The sequence below is a fragment of the Pleuronectes platessa genome, chromosome 7 (assembly GCF_947347685.1).
Source record: "Pleuronectes platessa chromosome 7, fPlePla1.1, whole genome shotgun sequence".
Taxonomy (NCBI): domain Eukaryota; kingdom Metazoa; phylum Chordata; class Actinopteri; order Pleuronectiformes; family Pleuronectidae; genus Pleuronectes; species Pleuronectes platessa.
In genome coordinates, this window is record NC_070632.1 from 13,513,224 (window position 1) to 13,533,841 (window position 20,618).

At 40.7% G+C, this 20,618-nt stretch overlaps 2 protein-coding genes across 2 annotated transcripts in view; one reads left to right on the forward strand and one right to left on the reverse strand.

Annotated features, from left to right (window-relative positions):
• The first annotated feature begins 3,939 nt into the window (after positions 1–3,939).
• pex11a (peroxisomal biogenesis factor 11 alpha) lies at positions 3,940–9,131 on the forward strand. Its single transcript, XM_053426242.1, has 3 exons — positions 3,940–4,226; positions 4,391–4,506; positions 7,612–9,131. Exons 1-3 carry the CDS (start codon positions 4,171–4,173, stop codon positions 8,178–8,180), a joined length of 741 nt encoding a protein of 246 aa, XP_053282217.1. The 5' UTR covers positions 3,940–4,170; the 3' UTR covers positions 8,181–9,131.
• Positions 9,132–9,277: 146 nt separating this feature from the next.
• Positions 9,278–20,618, reverse strand: part of LOC128443978 (RNA polymerase II elongation factor ELL) — a 28,422-nt gene continuing 17,081 nt past the window's right edge. The window contains exons 5-12 of the mRNA XM_053426241.1: positions 19,217–19,458; positions 18,436–18,560; positions 16,532–16,646; positions 15,492–15,945; positions 14,920–14,983; positions 14,323–14,494; positions 14,170–14,214; positions 9,278–12,831 (exon numbers count right to left, since the gene is read on the reverse strand). Of these exons, the coding sequence (XP_053282216.1) occupies positions 12,721–12,831; positions 14,170–14,214; positions 14,323–14,494; positions 14,920–14,983; positions 15,492–15,945; positions 16,532–16,646; positions 18,436–18,560; positions 19,217–19,458 (1,328 nt within the window). The 3' untranslated portion in view covers positions 9,278–12,720. The remainder of the gene's footprint in view (positions 12,832–14,169; positions 14,215–14,322; positions 14,495–14,919; positions 14,984–15,491; positions 15,946–16,531; positions 16,647–18,435; positions 18,561–19,216; positions 19,459–20,618) is intronic.

The window sequence follows — 20,618 nt, forward strand, 5'->3', positions numbered from 1 at the left end:
AGTAGATTTTTTCCCATAGATTCTCTTTATTTGGACTCCCGACATCATCTGGTATTCAGTTGTTCAAGTTGTGGAAATGGCAAACGTATTGATTGGCAGGCAAGTATTAAATTTAATCAAAAGCTGTACTCTGAAGTTCGCTTTAACTAAGTAATGCATTTATTCCATAATAATGAAAACTATAATTGAAGAGATACTGTATATGAGAAAATGTTCATCAAAAGGGTTCATACTTAAACATATTCAAGGTCACTTGTTCTGCCCCTCCACTCTCCTGACTTCTATGGAAATGAGTGCAGCTGATATTGCTATGCAGAGCCACCTCAACTATAAAGAGCCCACAGTACTCGGAAACTCTACATTGAAGTCCGACGCTTTCAGACACATTCATAAGGCTGGACTCAATATATGGACAGACAACATGAACTGGACAAATACCCCGATAGTGGAGACAGTGCATTAGCAGCCAAAAAGTGTTTCTCAAGCACCAAATTATAATCACTTCACCGAGCTCACAACCAACTTTTCATTTAAACTCCCTGAGATTTGAGCTGTGCTGTGATGAGGCCGTTCAAGTCGCTTCCATTAAATCCCAGCAAATGAAGGAATAACTTCCACTATGCAGCCCCGTCAGATATTGTCTGCAGCGGCCTGGCCATTTTTATTTTACAAATGTGGTAATGGTCCAATTTTGTGAGAGATTATTACATCTGCCATGAAAGTTATACTTCCCTCCCTATTGGTTTGTTGCTTGGTTGTTTTGTTTGTCAGTAAGATAACGGAAAAACGACCAAGTAGATTTTGAAGAAACAAGGATGAGACACAGACTAAGAAGCAAACAAATACATTTCTGTGTAGATCCAGGATATTCACACTCTTCAGCATTGCGAGAGTGGTGAAGTTGATCGAAGTTGAAGTGACTCTTTTGCCTTGATGGAGGAAGTCTGAGTGGCATTCTAGTTTGATCTTGGTTAACAAGAGGTGGTATCATATAAAGCTTTTGTACAGGTTAAAGCTATCTAAAATGATTGCTTTTCCAACTCGTTATAGGAGTAGATCTGGACTTTTTTTGTTGGGTAATAACAGAACATCTTTAAAAGATACAACACGATATATTAGCTATGATCAGCGTCAATACATTATAAATCTTCAAAAACTCACCCTGATCAAATGCTGCACGTGTATAAATTCTGTGTAAACCATGAGGTTACTCAGTGATCCACAAGGGGGCATTAAGTATTTACGGAGCAGCAAACAGCAGCACAAACATATTTATTTAAAAGAAACATTCAAGGAGGGAGACATTACTCCATAAATCTATAATTTACAGTAACAGGAGCTTTCTTTCCTCTCAAAGGTTCAAACAAGAGAGTTACAACTCCTGTTAGTGTTGTAAAATAGTGAGCTACAGATCTTGGAGCTTTCTAACCCCATGTGGCATCTCTGGGGCAATTTTCACAGAGATATGGATCATTTTCCCAGGTCACATATCTTAGTCACACAATCCACCAACCAGTGTCGACATCACACCAAATCTGATGCTTGGGATAGTGGTTTTTAAGATGCTGTGGGGAGCCGATACACATCTCCAAGATTACTAATATGCAGAGGCTACTGAATAAGGAGGAATAACTACTGTGACCAATTAAAGGCACTAAAGGCTAAATCAGTACACATACAGTTTAACCCAATGCTCAAGAACTCGAGAACCATGTCAAAACCATAAACTTTATAGAAAGATGGATGACGTGTCTCCACTTCCTCCCACTTTCCACAAATGAAGTTAAAATATCCCAGAAGCGAACGCTGCCATCTTACACATCTGGAGCCAGAGTCTGCCCAGTAGTGATCAGGGGATGCAACAGCATGAGAGAGGTTCCAATACATTCCCTTGACCAATCACATGTCAGTCTCAGCTGTCAATCATGAAGTTTCACACACAATTCCTTGAATAGATGTTTATCTTCCGCGCTGTCGATAACAATCAAAGCCCCTTTAGAACAAATTAATGGATTCAAAAAGTGAAGCTTTGGAGTGCTTTCACTTTTAAACGGGAACAGGAAGTATATTTATATGGTTTTTTGACATATCCGACAGATTAACACATGGTTGACAGCAGAATAAACAACTTTCAGCTGAGTTTGAATGTTTATCTGATCGATTTATGTCAAACATGAATGCTTGCAACACTTCCTGTATGATGAAGTGTATATATTCATATATTCAAAATATATTCATTCATTTTTGTGTCAAAAAAAAAAGGGGGGGGGGGGGGTGGAATTGTGAAATATTTGTGAAGCAGAAGATGCACAGCTTCATATTGTATAGACCTTGTATTTATTTAAGTACACCGGACTACTTTTATAAAAATAAATATTCATGTATGTCCATATTCAAGGCAAAGCCTGTTTTGTCAGAGTTTAAGGAGCAGGTGGACCCAAAAATGAACAAACAGAAAAAACACTGGAAAACTAGAGACTGGCTCAAAAAGGCTCAACTGAAAAATCATAGAAAACACTAGGGAGACACAAGACGATGGAAAACATGGATAAGACAAGAAAGCAAAAGACCGTGACCAACCCTGATGTGGGGAAAGGCAGTAATGTGAGACAACGACAATGCACTGACACAAATGGAAGCACAGACACTAATATACACAGGGGAGGCAGAGGTCATTGGACACAGGTGAAACACATGAGGAGCAGGTGCAGACAAGCACAGGGGTAGGAAACAGGACATAGACAGGAAGTCAAGTAAAACACAAGGAGCCAAATTTATAGATTCAACACAGAACTCAGAAACATAAATCCAAACACAAAGAAACAGAGTCAAACATAGTGTCAACAAACAACCAAAACAATAAAAATCCCATAACTCTTGAATATTGTGCATTGAAAAGCTAAAGTTACATAAATGCCTTTCTTTGTTCATATGTATGCCCGTACATTGAGCCTTTAACAGAAATTGTAAAAAGAATAAATATGACTCCTGAGTGGGTTTTTTGGAAGATATCAAGGTGCTAGATCGCGGCTTACGTTTGGAATTAAAAAGTGACCTTGGGCTTGAAAAGGTTTGTGACACTGCTTTGTGTGGAGCAGGGCTCAGTTACAGTATCAGTGAATGTTCTTAAGGGCAGAAAACGGCTGGAAGCATAGAAAGTCAGGCTGTGTATTAATACACAGGTCAACTGAAGCCTTAGTGAGTAGCTTTTGTGGAAAATCCAGTTTGTAAAAAAAAAAATATATCATCAATGTGGAAACAATTTAACAACCTTTGAGGGATAATTCCTGGGGGGCAAAAATCTGGGTAAGGTCCATGGATGAAAAGTATTTAGTGAGGGCAAGAAGAACAAAAACCCTTTAAGATTCCCAACCCAGGAAATAATAATTATGGTGAATAAGAGTTTGCCTCGAGAGGCTCTTGATCTTCTGCTTTAGAGACAGAAAACGTTTTCAATCCCCACCAGTATAAGAGCTAGCTGTATGAACTACTTTCACTATGTCGTCATATGTATCGATGATAGATCACCGACAGCTAATGGAGCTCTTTGTATTTTATTAGTTATTAAAACAAAAAATGTCTCTTCAACATTCAAAGCTTTAATAAGCACATGAACATATCATTTTCAGACTATTTACAGATAGAGTATCAAGTCAAATCTAATCCGGTTACATTCAGATAGAGGCTTTACAGTGGAAATGACAGTAGATTGTTTTGAGATTTTTTTATCTGCTAATATATATATATTTTTATTTTTTATTTTATTAAGACTTTCCTCGCGAACTCTTTCTTCAAACCTTTTAACGTTACTTTTTGTCAAAATGTAGAGTTACCATGGTAACAAATCTCGACGGGCCGGCACGTCCCTTAAACCCCCTCGGTCTTTTGGTCCGTTCACAAAGCTGTCCGTAGTGAAACAACTGCACTTTTTGCCCCGCCCCCGTGTGTCAACCCGAAGCGACTGTCAATTTCTCTTCATGTAGAAGTGGAAGAAGTTTGGTTTCCAGGCTCGAGTCGTTCTCCGCCTCCAGAAGAAGCTCCCTCACTGCAGCTGCTCACACCGACACCGGTCACTGCCGGCTGGGGAGAGAAGTCACGTTAGCGTGTGTCCCCGGGTCGGTTCTTCTGTCGAGAGCTAATCTGGAACAACTTGTTCTCGTTCAAACAATAATGGACACTGTGGTGAAATTCACAAGTATTAGTCAAGGAAAAGACCGCGTGTTCTCGTAAGTATAAGTATGTGTTACTGGGACTGATACTTTCAGGGTTAGTTTGTTTTATCAGTAAACACGTGGAGCGGGTTAGTGGAGCAGAGGTCGCCTTCGTTTTCCCATCACCTGTCTCCATGTTCACCTGATGACAACGAGCTGTGTGTGTGTGTTTATTTCAGAGCCACCCAGTTCGCGTGTGCTCTCTCCACACATCTACTCCGCAGCAACTCCCAGAGGAAGGAGCTCGTGGCCAAACTGAAGATTGTGGAAGCCAACATCAGTGCTGGACGAAAATGTGAGTATTCACTATCAACTGTGAAGTGAAGGAGGGCTCAGCGAGGAGCTACGGGCAATGTGGGGTTCAGAATCCATTACAGACCTGCCCATCGAAGCGCACTCATCTGCTGGTGCAATTCCAAACACATCTATCAACAAATTACCACAAGGGGGCTATCATCCTTATCGACTTTTATGATCAAGGGGAACTACAGAACATACAAACTGTTTAAAATGAATTCAAATCGAAACATAGGGACCTTTACAGATAGGCCATTTACAAATGAGACACAATTATCTACAAAAGGCAGAAGGTCGATATACAGAAGAAGCACCAACCGATGGTTCGATATAAGTGTGATCCAATCTCATTAGAGTTGTTTGGAGACTATAATGGATTTTTGAACATGAGTCAACCTCCTCAACACATGAAAAATAAATGGGAAAAATATGTTATGTCGTTGTCAGAGAAATGAGTCTGTGTATATAACAGCGGCAAACAACGACCTCAAATGGAGAACTTTTAATTCTGCGAATTCATGTTGTGGTTGACCATTTGGTCATTATCACACATTTTAGGACTCACCTTTTATGGCAGAATACTGACAAGATCATTGGAAGTTTACTTTATATTAAGGTCCCATTCAGGTTTAATGTGCTATATCTTGTCCACTTACATGCAAATGTGACCAGGCACAAGTATTTGTTTGAAATAATATATAAAAGAAAATGTTACAGCCAGAATGGGCCAGGGTACGAGAGGTAATTAAAATAAAAACAAATAAAAATCCTGTTAACTAAGATTGAGAAGCCTTATAAAAGGTTATTGCTAGAGTAGCTGCTGATTGTTGAGCTGCACACAATCAATTATTTTTGAAGGATTGTTAGCCTCGCTATGATTTAATACCCACTTAATTTCTTACTACCTGAAGTGAGATGTAGAAACTTTTTGTTTTATCAACAGTCCAATTAAAATTTCCAATACGAGAAAAGCAGCAGATCCAGCAAAACAAATGTTGCTTTATAAATGACTTAAACATTGAAACTGAGGTCCTCAGGAGGGCAGCTTTGTTATTTTTCTACAGATTGATTATATTCAGAAGCTCACATGTACAAATGGCATGAAATAAAGCCTGCATCTCCTTTCATCCCTCCTTTGCTGAATATATAATAGCACAAGGGTCTGTCTGCGTCATAATCTATAGCAATCAATTTTGTTCTAAAGTCTCCACGGCAGATTCAACAGCTTTATTGACCTCAAAAATCCTCCCATTGCTCCTTGTCCAATAACTCATCAATATCTCATCAGCATGGAGGAACTCAACTGTCCAACGAGGCAGCAGCCGAGTAAAACAAACCAACAGCTCAAGTCGTTTCTGAACCTTGCATCGAGTTTTGTCTTTTTGTCAATAGTTGAGTCATATCTGCTGTTCACAAAGTTTAGTGTCCAAGGCAATGTAGTTTCTCTCAATATATTCGAAAAGAGTATAAAGAAAAATGGAGAACTTCTCCCAGACCTCGAACACAACAAAGTGCCATTGAACATTTTATGTTAAAATACAATCTTTAACTTATAACATTTTATTGATTTTAATGTACAGCAACATCATAGAGAAAAGGTTGTATATATGAAGGAAATATATGAACATTTGTGACTATCATTATTTCAGGGTGGGTGGCCGCACCTCTGCCATCAAGCAATAAAAAAAAACTAACACACTTGTGGCTATTCTAGGTTTCCCTCACGTGTGCGCTCTGTAAAAGTGCACAACAAGTTGCAGTGAATGTTTCTCAGGTTGAGAACCCATCATTGGAAACATTTAATCCTTTATTTCTGTCCACATGTCTCCAGCCCTAAGGCTTAGACCAGGTTTATGGCTTGTTGTGTCTGTGTTGAACTCTGCAGCTTTTTCCCCGTGAGCTATGATAGACTCTGTTTGGGCGACCCCACCGTGTGCGGTTACGTGCACCTGCAGAAACAATCGTGACCCCAGACTGCCCGTAGATCGTTGTACTTTACAACCTGGAGTTAATACTGAGACTTTTTGGAGTTTACCACGTGGTGGTCTTTGTATAAATTAAATTATTCAATCGACTGACTTGATTTGTTCCACATGGAAATGATGGAGGATGCATCGCCTTAGACCAGGGTCAGGAGATAAAGACTTTGCCCAGGGCCGGGCCAAGGAGAAGCAGGACAGTCTCCATAGGGGCACAACTTGGTTATCTTTACTGTGTCTCAGCTGCAGCTCTGCTGCCTCTGTGCCTGGCTCGCCTGTGGGGGAAGGAGACATTCAGGACAAATATAGCTTTTAAAGGAGAATTTACATCTTGATGTGACCAATAACTTGCTTTCAGATTTGTCTTTAAAAACAGCCTACGTTTCATACTAGACGCCGATGACCTCGGTGTGTATTGACACAATCAAATTTGGGAGTTCAAAAAGAGCGGAGACGTGCATTCTTTTCACAATGGAGTCTTTATTTAATAATGGATTCTATAGCAAACCCCATTAGACATCCTATGACTACTCCCCATAGGTCGTCCAGCTGCCTAAAACAAGAGCGAGAGAGATCACCCTTCAGGTTGCTGTTAATTACCTTCCTCAATATGGGGCCCTACTTTACAGTGACAATGGACTCTGTGCTGTGCCTCAAACAGGGGAGAGGCAAACCCTGAATCTTCTCTCAAACACGTGGACACAGCAATCTGGGTCGACACATAACTGAACTCACAAGACACCTCATTAGATGTCAAGCAGAAAAATAAAACCGCTTTCTCCCCGTCTCCCCTTACCGGCACAAACACGGCAGTCACCATCTACCAGGCATCAGACAAAGAGGCAGTAATTGCCCACACCTGTCCTTATAAAGGCGGGGAGCTCTCCAGTCCCACCTATCAGGGCGCTGCTTGAACTCCTAGCTGTCAACCCTCTCATATGGAAGAACGAGCCTCAGCATGAAGTGGTTCAAATATAGCATGCACACAATGTGAATACATTGAGACCATGACCTCTTTCTGTCAGAGGCACAAGTAACAAGATGTTGTTGTTTGATTGAAATGACATTTCATATATGATTGATTACTGCCCTCATGCCCCTTTTTTTTCTCCCTCCTTTGTCAGTGTTGAAGCTCGGAAACGCAGTGAACTCCGTCGAGGCTGCCAAACGATCCCTGCGACTCTCTGACCGAGTGCTGTGCCTGTGCCTCACTGCAGCCAACATCAACCGCGCCCTCTCCCTTATCTGCGACAATGTACTTTGGGCCAGAAGTGTCGGTCTTATCCGTGACATCAACCAGAAAAGTTGGAGCCTAACCTCCTCCCGCTGCTACTTCCTCGCAGTGATTATGAATGTGACTAGAGACCTTTATGTGGTGCTCCAGTTAATGATGCAGAAAGCAAAAGATAAAGACTTTAGACAGAAAATGTCTCTGCACCTCAGCGAGAATCCTGAAGTGGCTGAAGTTGTCATTCCTCAGCTGGATGCGTTTCTCTTTCTGCTGTTCGAAAGCCTTAAATCGCACCCGGCTGTTGCCTTGGACACCCTGAAAAACGTTTGTGATCTGTTCAGTCCGTTAGACAGGTTGGGAATTTACCCATCAAATGCAGGAGTGGTGGCCTTTTGTGGTCTGGTATCCTCACTGATTGGAATAGTGACCATCGCAAAGCCCACTTTAAATATAAAACCATGATAACAAAGGTGCAGGTAAAGCTTACGGACTGACTGCAGGTCAGAAGGTGAATTGTGATAGGTGTTGATTATTGGTGTCAGTTAGCTGGAGCTGTAATGGTGGGCTGGGGTTAACCTGGTGCACAGCGAGATTAGTGACACACACCTAGGGCACATTTCTAACATTTATGATAGAATGACATTTGTGTTTAACACCAAACCCAAGCCTGCAATAGCTGAGGGTCTTTTAAACACTTGAAAAAGTTGAAATCACAGGTTTAAAGGGGAACAAATCAAATTTATGTACGAAATATTCAAAGTTTATTTATTTAATTTATTTAAGAGCCAAGTCTTAACCAATGTGCATTCCTGTCTTCTTGAAAAACCACAAACGACACCAGAAGTTTTACTACTAGTGTACTTTTGATAGAAGGGCTACTTCCTTATACACGCTTTTGTATTTTGTATTTCAAGAGAAGGAGAAGTGTCAATGCGGGTGGCAGTGTCACTTCAAGTACGCCGTCTTTCTCTGTGCACTGTTTGTGATCGAATGCTGCTAAAGGTTTTACCTCCTTCGAAATGATGAATCAGCTACTTCTCATGCAAAAGTGCTTTTAGAGGGGAGGCCACTAAATACTACACACTGATCCTTTAACTGATTTTTACTCTGCCTCTCAGAGCAGACTCTCGACTTTGTGACTGTTAAAAGGGTTTAAGGTTTGTTAGCCTAAAGAAAAGAAAAAAAAAAAAGTAAAATGTAAACACAAATCATAATCATGTCACTATTTTAAAAAGAGAAACTGTTTACATCGAAATTCTTAATATATAGTTTGGAAATTGATACGCATGTTTTATTTTTTCTTCTTAATCTTTGTTATACACACACAAGACCTCAAAGCTGTGATTTACATGTGATTTTTAGCACATGTAATGGTGTCATCCAGTTTAGAAAACGGTAATCAATAAACATCCAAATGTGTTAAAGCTGTGCTGCATATTTGTTTTTCAATGAACGTGAATGACCATTCTGGTTTTAAGAAGGGAGAATTGAAAAAACTGATTTTGGTTCAGTTTACAAATGGAGTAACAGCGCCCTCTTCAGGAAATAGGACACCACACTCGACTGGAAAAAAAGCTTTAATTTCCAATTTTACTGAGACAATAATACATTAAGTTTTTCTGAAAGCTTTTTTCAAGAGGATGGCTTTGTGACGAGGCATCCACCATCAACAATTGCAAAAATATATTCCATTTCCCTTTCACCTTGCTAATGAGTCTTACTGTGAAAAGAGGGGACAGACTTTGCAAAGAAGAATCCTGTAAAGGAACAAATGCATAAAAAGCAATAAATAAACGTGTTCTTCTATGGAAGGAGCAATTGGAGCAACTTATAATTGACAAAACGGTAGATTTCACATTTCCATGGAGGCATTGTTTTTTTCTTCCAGTACCAACAATAAGCACATCTGAACGAAATATGTGGAACCTGTTTCCTGGGCTGAAATGACATGAAAAGGCCAAATATACATGTATGCAAATAGCCAACATTAGATGCATTTTAATTAGTGTCCTGGAAAACTACATTTAAAAAATGTAAATGACGCATCATGTCATGGCCAATATACTTTACACGTTTAAACAAGGCATTTGATATCAACTTATTCTACAAATGATGAACAAAGCACTTTGAACAGTGGCAACAGTGTGAAGCTACACATGTGTAAATATGCCGGCCCCAGTTTTTTTTTCTTTTTCCCAGAAAACCAATCCTGTTTCTAGGCAGAGTGACTCTGCTTTCTGAATGAAAAGGCACCGTCAGTAGTTCGCTCCTGCAACAGTAAAAAACATCAGTCAGCACTTGAGAAGCCCATTTCATGGAGGCTACAGTTTCCCAAAAACACGTCCAGAGGAATGTTCGATTATCTTCATTCATACTAGGATCAGACTGATATGTTGCCCGCAGAGTGTTACCCATGATGCAATTTGTTTGATTGCAATAATCAATATGATTTTAGTGGTAAACAGGGAGCCCTTAACTTGAGTTACCTCTGTAAATGATCTGGACTTGCATGGCCTACATTTTGCTTGTTGGCATTTTTTTCATCCTGCTGTTATTTTAAAAGGTGTGAGTACCTTCATAACTCAAAGATATCCAGCCTTCGTACCAGAATAAACACACTGGTGTATTCAGACACACTCTCAAATAGACACAAGAACCAAATAAGTTCAGGCTGTCGGGTCCTGAGAAGATCATCAAACAGACAGGATAAGGAAAACATCTCTATGGATGTGCAGGAGTGATAAGAATCCGTTATTGACCTTAGCTTTTATATTTAATTCTCTGAATTGTTCAACACTATACGGGCCTCTTGCAGTTAAAATGTTTGCAATAGTCAGTGCTAATAAATAATCTTTTCTTGGAAGTTTTCATATGTGCCACGAAAGACCAACTGGTGCTGGTCTCAAATCCTTCAGCCATCCCAGAATACAAGAAGAAGAAATGCACACTTAGCTGTGAAAGAGCTGCTGAATATGTGGCAAATGAGCTTTTGCACTGAGAAACCAAGAGAAGCTAAGCGTATTATTGTGTCTCGATTTCTGCATCGGTTCTTTCTTTCCAGAGTGGTTCTCAATAGGATGAGAGAGTGAATTAAATTCCTTTTACAGTTCATGATGATTCAACAGACGACAAATGAAGCTAAATACGTTGACAGATTTAAGACGTACATCGAAAAAAACTAATACGAGACGGATTAGACAACTGTTGCACAACTACTATCCAGTAACTGAACCTTCCTTCAGAATAAAAAGAGAAGAAAAAAAAAGACATTTACGGAAATGCTTTGAACTGTGCGGAGAACATTTTCGAATAATGGTAGCAGAATTCTGAAAATGTCTGACACACGTGTTAAGGCAAATATTAGCTTCATTCTCCCATTTTCAGCTGTTATTAAGACAACCTTTGTGAGTGCAGCTACATCCATGCGAATGTCCAGAGAGCACTGGAATCTGAGCACTATTCCCTTTATCAGGCCACAGCTATTGAAAGTGATATCAAATTAAAGGTGGTGTTAATTCACATGAAAAGTCTCAAATGAACCCCGGTGGTTTGAGCTGAAGGACCAACCCACCACACCACCGTCCACACACTTTAAAGCCATTTCTGTCACATTCGGCAGAATAACGTTAACATGTAAACCCTCACTGAAGTGAATCGTTGTTATTCAACCGAACATAAATCATAGTAAATGGTAGTTAAAAGTGCGGACTTTGTAAATGATCATTACCCTGTACGCATTTAATACTGTGTCTTAGGGCAACTGGTATGAATTTGTTTTCAGTGCACATACAGCTTTAATACCTCTGCCGAACAGGTTCTTTTTTCACCCCCGTCTCTTTGTCTGTTTGTTTGATTGTTTGTATGCAAGAATACACAAAAACAACTTCACAGATTTCAACAAAGCTTGGATCTAATATGGGTCAGGGAAGAACCCATCAAAGTTCAGGCTCAGGATTCTTTTAATAGTTCCTTTAACATTGCAAGACAGGGAGTTTTTCAATCTTGATGAAAAAAATAAGGCCCATTCTGGGAACTGACGTTTTAATTTGGTGCATGACTCGAGATATGTGTGGGATGAAGGTGTTCTTTCATTACGTAGTGAAAAGGCAGTTTGTGGTACTGTAGGCTCCATGTGGGTGAATCTGACAGGATCATGAAACCTGCCTCACTGTTCTGTGAGGAGTGTTTTTTTTTGGCATTGCATTATTTCTCAGAAATCAAGCAGGATGAAGGCAGAGCGCCTCCTAATGGCCAAAACCTGGAGAAACTGGTCCTCATCCCCATATTAAGCTTTAAACTTCTTCTTGGGATAACATTATTGATAAACTGATATAAACCTTTGTCTGTTCTCATTCCTGCATTCATATTTGCATGAATTTTGTCCGTCTGCATGTGGTCTGAAGAGAGATACTGTTTATTGCAGGATCATATTAGTGCCATTAGGTAATGTCAGCATTGGAACTAATGAATAATTGATGTAATAAAATGTGTCAACATTTGATTACAAATGGCAAATGAACAGATTCCTCTGTATGTGTAATACGTAAAGGCTTCAGGAGCATCGGTTTCCCTCTAAGATTGATTGTGCCATCAATTTAATACTATTTCTAAATCAGCACTTTTTTATTTGTTTAGCTCTGACGAGATAAAGGAGGGAATAAAAATGCAATCAGGCAGGAAGGATCACATCTGTTTTGCATTTCAGGAAATGGATTTGGCTTTGACTCTGTCATCTCACCATTCTACAGCAGAACAAGATCCAGCCATAACAGCCACAATCAGAGATGAAAGCCGTAGTGTTAAAGGGCCACATCTGATCACGAGTTGGTGGTCTAAGCCCACTTTTGAAAAACAAAACAACCTCGCCCCTCGATTCCATTAGTAGGAGGAGTAAAGTGAAAAGTGTCTCAGTGGCTCCGGGACCCAGCTACGCAGTCTTTGAGTCCATTAGGAGTCTTTTGGTCCAGTAAAATCACACCCTGCCGAGGGCAGAGGCCGGTTACTAGGAGAGCTCCTGTGCTCGGTCGTAATCTGTGATCAGGCCTTTGATATGCGACAATTTCTGATGGAGGTACTCGCATCGCTTCTTCTCTTCCCGATAACCAGGAAACTTCTACAAGAGAAAAGGAAGGAGAAAAAGAAGCAGTGAGTTCTCGGTGTCACACAGTAAAATCATACATGATGGGCCACAGGCAACACCATTTTCATATTCTTATCATAAACCTCTATTGGTTTTTGTTTTTAATACCAGTCTTTCAAATTGGATTCAGTAAACTCTCTTAAGCCCCTTTTTCCCTGGTAAAAACAACAACAAATCCCACTAACATCTGGCTATTGTCTGTGATGGGAATGGACTCAATCAGCATTCAACTCTGTCTCATGTGACTGTACAGTAGACACAGGTTTATATCAGCTCTGGCTCCGATTGGCAGAGATAGACATTTTCAACACTCAAGACAGCAAGGGGAGAAAGCTCTTCAGTTTTTTGGTGTGTTACTGACGCTGAACATGACGCATCGGTGTAAAAAAAAAAAGGCAAACTCCAACTGGCAATGGGTAAAAAGTTACTGGCCTTTTTTGCAGGTTTAGTCGCATTTAAAACACCGGCATACTTAGTAATGTTGGTGTCAAAGAGGTATTAACTTTATTTATTCATTCATAGCGGCAGTTAAACCCTTGGTTTACGCCACCATCTCATTTGTGAGATTTGGTAATAAACACACATTTGTTTCTGCTCAACTGTTGGAAGGTTTCACTCACAATAATGAGACAGATGATACGTTAACTTGTCTCAGTAGACTAGTGACATTAGGGAATCATATTATATCATACAGCTATCAAAGCCATGTCAGAAAAAAAGCAGGAATAAATTGACACAAGGTTAAATGCCAAGTGTTCCAATGCCAAACGATCCATGACTAACAAGGGGGTGATTCAGGGGACACGACATATTAGATGATCATAGATTTGACTACAGGTGATGTTAGATGATCAGGGACTTTAAAAAGGATGCTTCCCTAAACAGAAAAACAACCCTTGACGGAGGCAGAATTCTCCTGAGCAGCTGTTTATTCTGATGTGCTAAAATGACTCCTGCCAATAAGTCTGATGAGCAAAGCCGTCTGACCTCAGTGAACTGACAATCTATGATGCACTGACGATCACACTAAGCTCAACAGAATATTTATACTAGGTAATATTTTGTTTTAATTTTACTTTTTCAGTGAAATGTTTGATTTACAATTTCAATCAGATTTTGTTGTTTAAGTTTTTTTTTGTTGAAAAGATAGCGCACGGATCACTAGAGAAAATATGTCTGAAAACTGTAACGTTTTCAATCCTTATATGTATGGGCCACTTAATAATTATTTTCTTCATATGAGTGGTTCTTGCAATAGGCCTAGTGCCTGAAGTGTTAGATGAAATAAAGTTTAATCAAATGTATTGTTACCTTTTTATACTTTCGGTACTTTTGTAGTATTTGGTCCTCCATAAGCTGAAAAGGTAAAAAAAGACAAAAAGAGAAGGTGTTAGGTTGCTGTGCATCACGTGGGTTTGGTGTTTTGGTAGAAAAAGAGCAGGATGTCTCTGGTCCAGAAAGTACCTTGTACTCCTGTGTCCCCGGGGAGAGAGTGTTGATCTTTGAGCCCAACTGAACAAACATCTCTGTGATGGCCCCGATCCGGTCATGAAGAGCTCTGTATTCATCGTACTCGGCACAGAAGTCGTCCTTGTACTGTTGACGCTGATCCAGTGCTTTAATGGTGCTGTATTTTCTGAAAAAGAAAGAAAAACACACGCTGTTTCAAAGAGCAGATGTAGTCCTCAGGAGCCAACTTGCCTCGCCAAGTCCTTCCAGTAGATGTCAGTGCAGACTGGTGGCGTGAGAGGCCTGACACGTCGCTGGTTTCAGAGCGTGATGTGTTGACCAGATGTATAAATGCAAAGCATAAGATCATTTGTTTTCACAGTCATCTCGGCTATGCTTTGTGACAGCTCATTCACACATGTGTTTTATTTACCTTCTACTTATTTGAATGTTTTGAAGCTGACTCGAACCCTTGAGCGTCAGTGAGCTGGACTCAGAAATGTGTTGCATGCTTTTGCATTTTTCAGATTTCACTCCTGTGACATAAATCCTTTCTAAATCTGGGAATGTAACATTTATACAGTCAGGAACATGATATGCGATTAATCTTACATTAAATAGTCGGGCAGCTCCTCTGCTGAGGCTCGATTGACAGGTGTTCTCTCTCCCTCGTGCTCTGCAGATAGGAAAAACACATGCACACACGTTGAGGAAAAAAGAAAGGTTCGAGCAATCAGCCAATGCAAATGCGATATTGTGCCCATCATATCAAGGCTGATGGAATCATTTATCACTGTCTGTGATAAGAAGTCTGATCCAAGGCGAGCTGTTACGTCAGCAGGCGCAGGTAGGAGACAACGCTGCCTGCTGACTCGCTCGACCGTAGGTCACCCAGCTGTTCCACAGTCAATCATCAACAGACTGGAGCTGGGCGGGCTGGCGGGGGGGGGGGGGTGCAACACACTGTTCACTGCGCTCTCACACCAAAACATAAATTGCTCTTTCTGAGCTTCCAGCAGCAACTATAACCCCGATGATTTTTTCCCTTTTCGCCAAATGAAAGCCGATAATCTTCACGGCCTGAACCAATAATATGAAACAGATTGATGGAAAGCTCAGTGCGATACATGAAATGTGGCAAAGGTTTTAAGGGAGGGCAGTTTTACTGTTTTAATGCCACTTACCTTTGAGATTTTCTTGTTTCTGCTTCAGGTCTGGACTTGTTTCAATCCATTCTGGTTTAAAGCGCTCTCGTTCCTTGTCTTTGTGCTTTTTAGACTTCTTCTTTTTATGTTGGCCATTGGGGAACGGTTGGTCAGTGCAAATGGAGGGGTCGGGGTGTGGGGGCTTGGGGCTGGGAGCAGTAGGCGCCGGCTCAGTCCTCTCCAGTTTGGGAATAACAGACGACCCACTGAGTTTGTGCGGCGAGTACAGACCGTTTGGGCTCCCCTGGAGATGATTGTTGGTTTTGTCGAAGTCCATTTTGATCTGTATAGAGTTTCCGTGACTGGAGGCGCTCCGGGCCCCGTTAGTGCCGTAGTCTCCATGAGAGGGCGACTGCAGAGGCAAGCACTGGTCAAACAGTCTTTGTTTCTTGGGGGTTTGACAGCTGGATGGGTCAGAGGGAAATGGGCGTTTCTAGAAAAAAATAAGAAACATTACACAGTGAGTGATTGGCCTCCATGTTTTGGATAGCAGAGTTCGAATTGAATGAATTGTGTTTATTTTCGTTCTTGCCAGTAGCTGTTAGCTTAGCTTAGCATAGCATAACTACTGCAAAGATGTGAAACTGCTATCCTGTTCAGAGCTGACAAACTCCACCTGTAAGCTGTGCCGTGTTATTTGTTTACTATATTTTGACAATTCACCATTTTCCAAGGGGTTATCATCATTTTTCTGCCAGGGCCACTAACTTCATGGAGTTTCTATTCGCTGTTGAAAACCGGTCCTCGACAAGAAATAGTGTGGCCCATTTCCTTTTAAAATTAAATATAAATTGCTCTCAGCCGCAACTATAAGTCAACCTTGAGGATTTTATCCTCCATATTATTTATTCCTCCATATTATTTATATTATTTATTCCTCCATATTATATTATTTATTCCTCCATATTATTATTATTTATTTATTCATTTATGCAACAAAAAGGAAATACCTAATAAATGTTGGTCTTAAGAAGCAGTGGGCAAACGTAAGATTCTTTCAATTCAAGGTGAATAATTACCACAGAGAGATTCTTGGCAGGACTGAGTTGTGAAGGAGAGTCCCCGGGAGTTTTGTGGAATGAGCTGTTGGACTGGGGGCTCTTCAGCTGGCTACTCTGCAGTGGCTGGAGTTTCCTGGAAAAAGATTAGGAACACAGCAACTTCAGTAGGACATAAATGGCGCCAGATAGGTCATAAAACTGGCTCTGGCAGATTTTTCATACAAGTCAGGGAGCAATTATCATTCATTATGACACATCTTTCAGAGAGGAAGCAGAGATAGCAGCTTTTCTGCATTAGAATTCATCATTGACATCACAAAACTGTCAATCTTTTGATTTTATCAAAAGTTTCTGCATGTTTCTGTGATGTGTTTTGTTTTGTGGTGATATGATCTACACGAGGCAGCCACAATGACTGAACACAGTCCAGTTAATATAACAATAGCAACAGATTTAACCTCTGTACGACCAAACCCTCTCTGTTAATCTGCTTCCTACAGCTCCTTCCTCAGGCAGACGCCACCACAAAAAACCACTCCCCTCACTGGATCCATGCAACCCTCCTAATCATTCAGTTGTTGCAAGTGGAGTTAGGGACCATTAAACATTTACATCAGACAGTAAATGACAGTTCTAAGAAAGTATAGGAGGAAGATCTTCCTCCAAAATGCAATAAACTACAGGAAAAATATATGTAATTTCTAGTATTTACAGGCTATCGCTGTTTTATCACTTGGCAAACAATTAATGACAACAAGTGTACGTTTTTTACAGCAGGGTGGTTAACAGACGGGGGTTGTGTAATCAGCAAGCGAGACTTGCACTTTTTCCAAAACACTCGTGAAGCACATGGCCGGTATGTTTACTGGCGGGCAGAGGAAACACATGAGTTGAGGACGCTTGCTCTGCAAAACTCAGCCGTGCTCCTCTGAACACTTCCATGCTAATGCCATTTGGCAAACACTTTGCAAGGAATATTTCCCTCTGCTTTGATGTGGCCATTAGGAGATTTATCAGTGCAGAGGCGGATTCTTTCAGGAGCTCCTCTTTCGGCGTGATCATGGAAGACGTCTACATTAATTCACACATCTTTCTGTATTAATGCCAGCACTGTCACAAAGCATCCATCCCTAGACGTATATGCATTATCTGCCTGGGACTCAAGAAATACATTTTAGGCAATGTTTGACAATTTCGGGAATACAAATTCTGGCCAATAGATTAACTTTTTCTGGAGCTTAGCTTAAAACAAAGACTGACACCATAGAGAGGCAGCTAGTCTGGTTCTGTCCAAAGGAAACAAAATACACTGAAGCTCACATTTTAACTTCCTTACAGCTGCTTCAGACATGCATTGAGTTCTGGATATTTTCCTGAATTGTTACACAGGGGCTTTATGGGAAAATACGAATGATCAAATCAGTTGCTCTGGAAATTTTCCAGAACCTTTTCTGCCAGCTTTCTAAATTTTCCCCAAAACGTCTAACTTGGCAGCAGGAAAAAGTTCGGAAATTTGAAAGTGAGCAAGTGGGCGTATTGAGGATTTTTCGCACACGTTGGATGCAAAACACAAAGAACAAAGAGAAAACAAAAATCTCAGGATGAAAGAGAGATGTCATACTTGAAGAAGACGCTGTGGAAGATGTCTTCTTGGACAGACAGCGACAATTGAAAGCTTATGAAGATAAGGGCCTACGTTGCTGTCGGTGTGCTCAAACAAAGAGATACCTATGATTTCCTCAGTGAAATTCATGTCTCGCCTGTTTAGAGCCAAGTTTTCCTTCTTTTTCCAGTCTTATGCTTATATATACAGTACATGTGTATATGCATATTTCCCAAATAGTGAACTATAACTTAGTAAATTAAACATATGTATCGATGGAACAAAACAAATGATTATTTTGGTATAGTGGTATACCAACCTGATCAGGAGCCTATGGATGAGTTGCTTCTCTTCTTCGAGATATCCAGGCCAGTCTTTCTGGATGTGTCTGTAGAGCTCGTCCTTCAGAGAGTAGCTGTGGTCTTTAATGTTGAGTTTACCTACCTGAAAAGGCCCGACAGCTCACAATGTTAACATATCAACAGAAAGAGGACACAATACAACAAGAAAATAGGCCAACTGAGGTTGTAAAAGCACCAAACTGTGTTAACTACACTTTATATTTGAATAAAACAGGACCTGTGTGCCAATCAGTGGCTCCATATTGTTTCCCTGGTACACAGTTTAACCCCGGCCATTATGCAACTCAATCCTGCTGATACAAATCTCCCCAAATCAACCACTTGCAATTCTGAAAGAAGGTAGATCCCAGCTGGAGACACCCCACCCCTCTGCTGTCAAAACACAATCTTCTCTTCCAAAGATAACTAAAGCACAGCCCTAATTACAGCTACCAGCGGCGGCACAGTCTCCACTCGATGATTGCACAGGGACACACACACTCACACACACTGTGAACACAGGAAAACTGCCTGAAATAACCGTACTGACTTCACCTTACAGAGAATATTTATATTAATAATTATCAAATGAGCTAGTTAGGCACGAATTCATGTTCATCATTTAAATCCTCACGCTAAAAGCATCTGAATTTGCATTTCACACTTCCCATTCTGGTATTTCCTTGTACTTGCTGTATCTGAGGCTTTTTAATCATTAGTTGACAATGTGTTTACACAGCAATGTGCCAGATGTCTCACCTCATCCAGCACTGGGGTCAGGTCACTTTTGTCCTTTGGACTGGCCCGCTCCCTCTCCAACCACAGCAGCAGCTCAGGTTTCCTGTAGGGCTTTAAGGCCAGAAGGTGAATGACGCGATCCCTCAAGGGTCGGTGTGCGACGGCGCTGGGAGCCAGGCTCCTCTTGTTGTTGGGAGAGTGCTTGCTGCTGCTCTCTGAGCCGGATACCAGACCCTGCTTCCTCTGGACCTTCACATATTTACCTGAGATCAACACAAGAGATACATGTTAGTGTTTCAATATGACTCTTGTGGAAGACTAGGGCACATTTCTTCTGTCAGTAATGATGAATCTGAAAGTTACCACAGCAATAATCTAAAGGGAAATTTATCTGATAACAGGATTCATCTTGTCCTGTAAACGCACGACTAATATATCATTGCTAATCCAGTCCTCGGGCCAGTTATACAAATCACACTGATATTTGAGAGACAAGCCTACACACGAGAGACAAGCAATTAAATGTGATCTTTGCTATATCGCTCTATTGTCATGCAATCTGCTTTATGCAAACTGAACCGATGCAGCGGGTGTAGCACATTCAGATCTATCTGGAGATGCAGTTTACACACCTACAGTAAATACCTTGACCATGGCACAGAGGCAGTGGTTCTGCAAGTGGAAAACTGTGCAAGGGGTTGACAGTGGGGTTAGCCTACTGCTGAGTAAACAGAGGAGAATGGAAACTAAAGTAAAACAGAGAGGCCCTTTCTCTCTGTTGCAGCACCACTTCAGTTCAGGCAGGCAGTGAGAGTAGATATTTGCAGCCTATAAACTCATCACAACTTTAAGCCACGCTTGGGAGGTTGCCATAGGTCAAATACTTGCAGCATTTTCACATGAACAACATGTTGGACTTATCTGTTACTGAAAGACACTTAGTTTTTGTTTTATTACTGTGCAAGGTTACTTGTGAGACTCATTTTGAATCTTCAGATCTGTGAAATTCAGCGGTCTTGCATGAGCTTGTTTCAATGTTGGCTTTGAAACAGCTCGTGAAGATTTTAGGCAAGTATCCTTCCCAAACTGAAACAACCTGCACTGCCACATTTCAAACATGCAGCAACTAGAGCCATTGGTGACTGGTAATAAATAAGAGCAGCTTGAGGGAAGTTTAGGACTCAAGAAAGTCTGCACTTATGATAAATGGAATGGTTTTCAGTAATGTGTTCATGTTTATGAGCAATGAACCCCCATTAAAAATAGCAACCATTTGCAGAAATGAGCAGGTTTTTTAGACAGCAATAATGATGAGCATTAAAATGACTTCATGACCCAGATACATGTATTGTCAAAGCAGCTTGTACAGCACCAGGTGAGCTCAAAACCTCACACCCTCCTTTCCAGCTGCAGGTTTTATGAC

What these genes read in the sequence shown, in the direction of transcription:
- pex11a (XM_053426242.1), top strand. Translation starts at nt 4,171, where the DNA reads ATGGACACTGTGGTGAAATTCACAAGTATTAGTCAAGGAAAAGACCGC. An exon ending in GGAAAAGACCGCGTGTTCTC is followed by an intron (nt 4,227 to 4,390) that starts GTAAGTATAAGT and finishes TGTTTATTTCAG; the next exon opens with AGCCACCCAGTTCGCGTGTG. An exon ending in CATCAGTGCTGGACGAAAAT is followed by an intron (nt 4,507 to 7,611) that starts GTGAGTATTCAC and finishes CTCCTTTGTCAG; the next exon opens with TGTTGAAGCTCGGAAACGCA.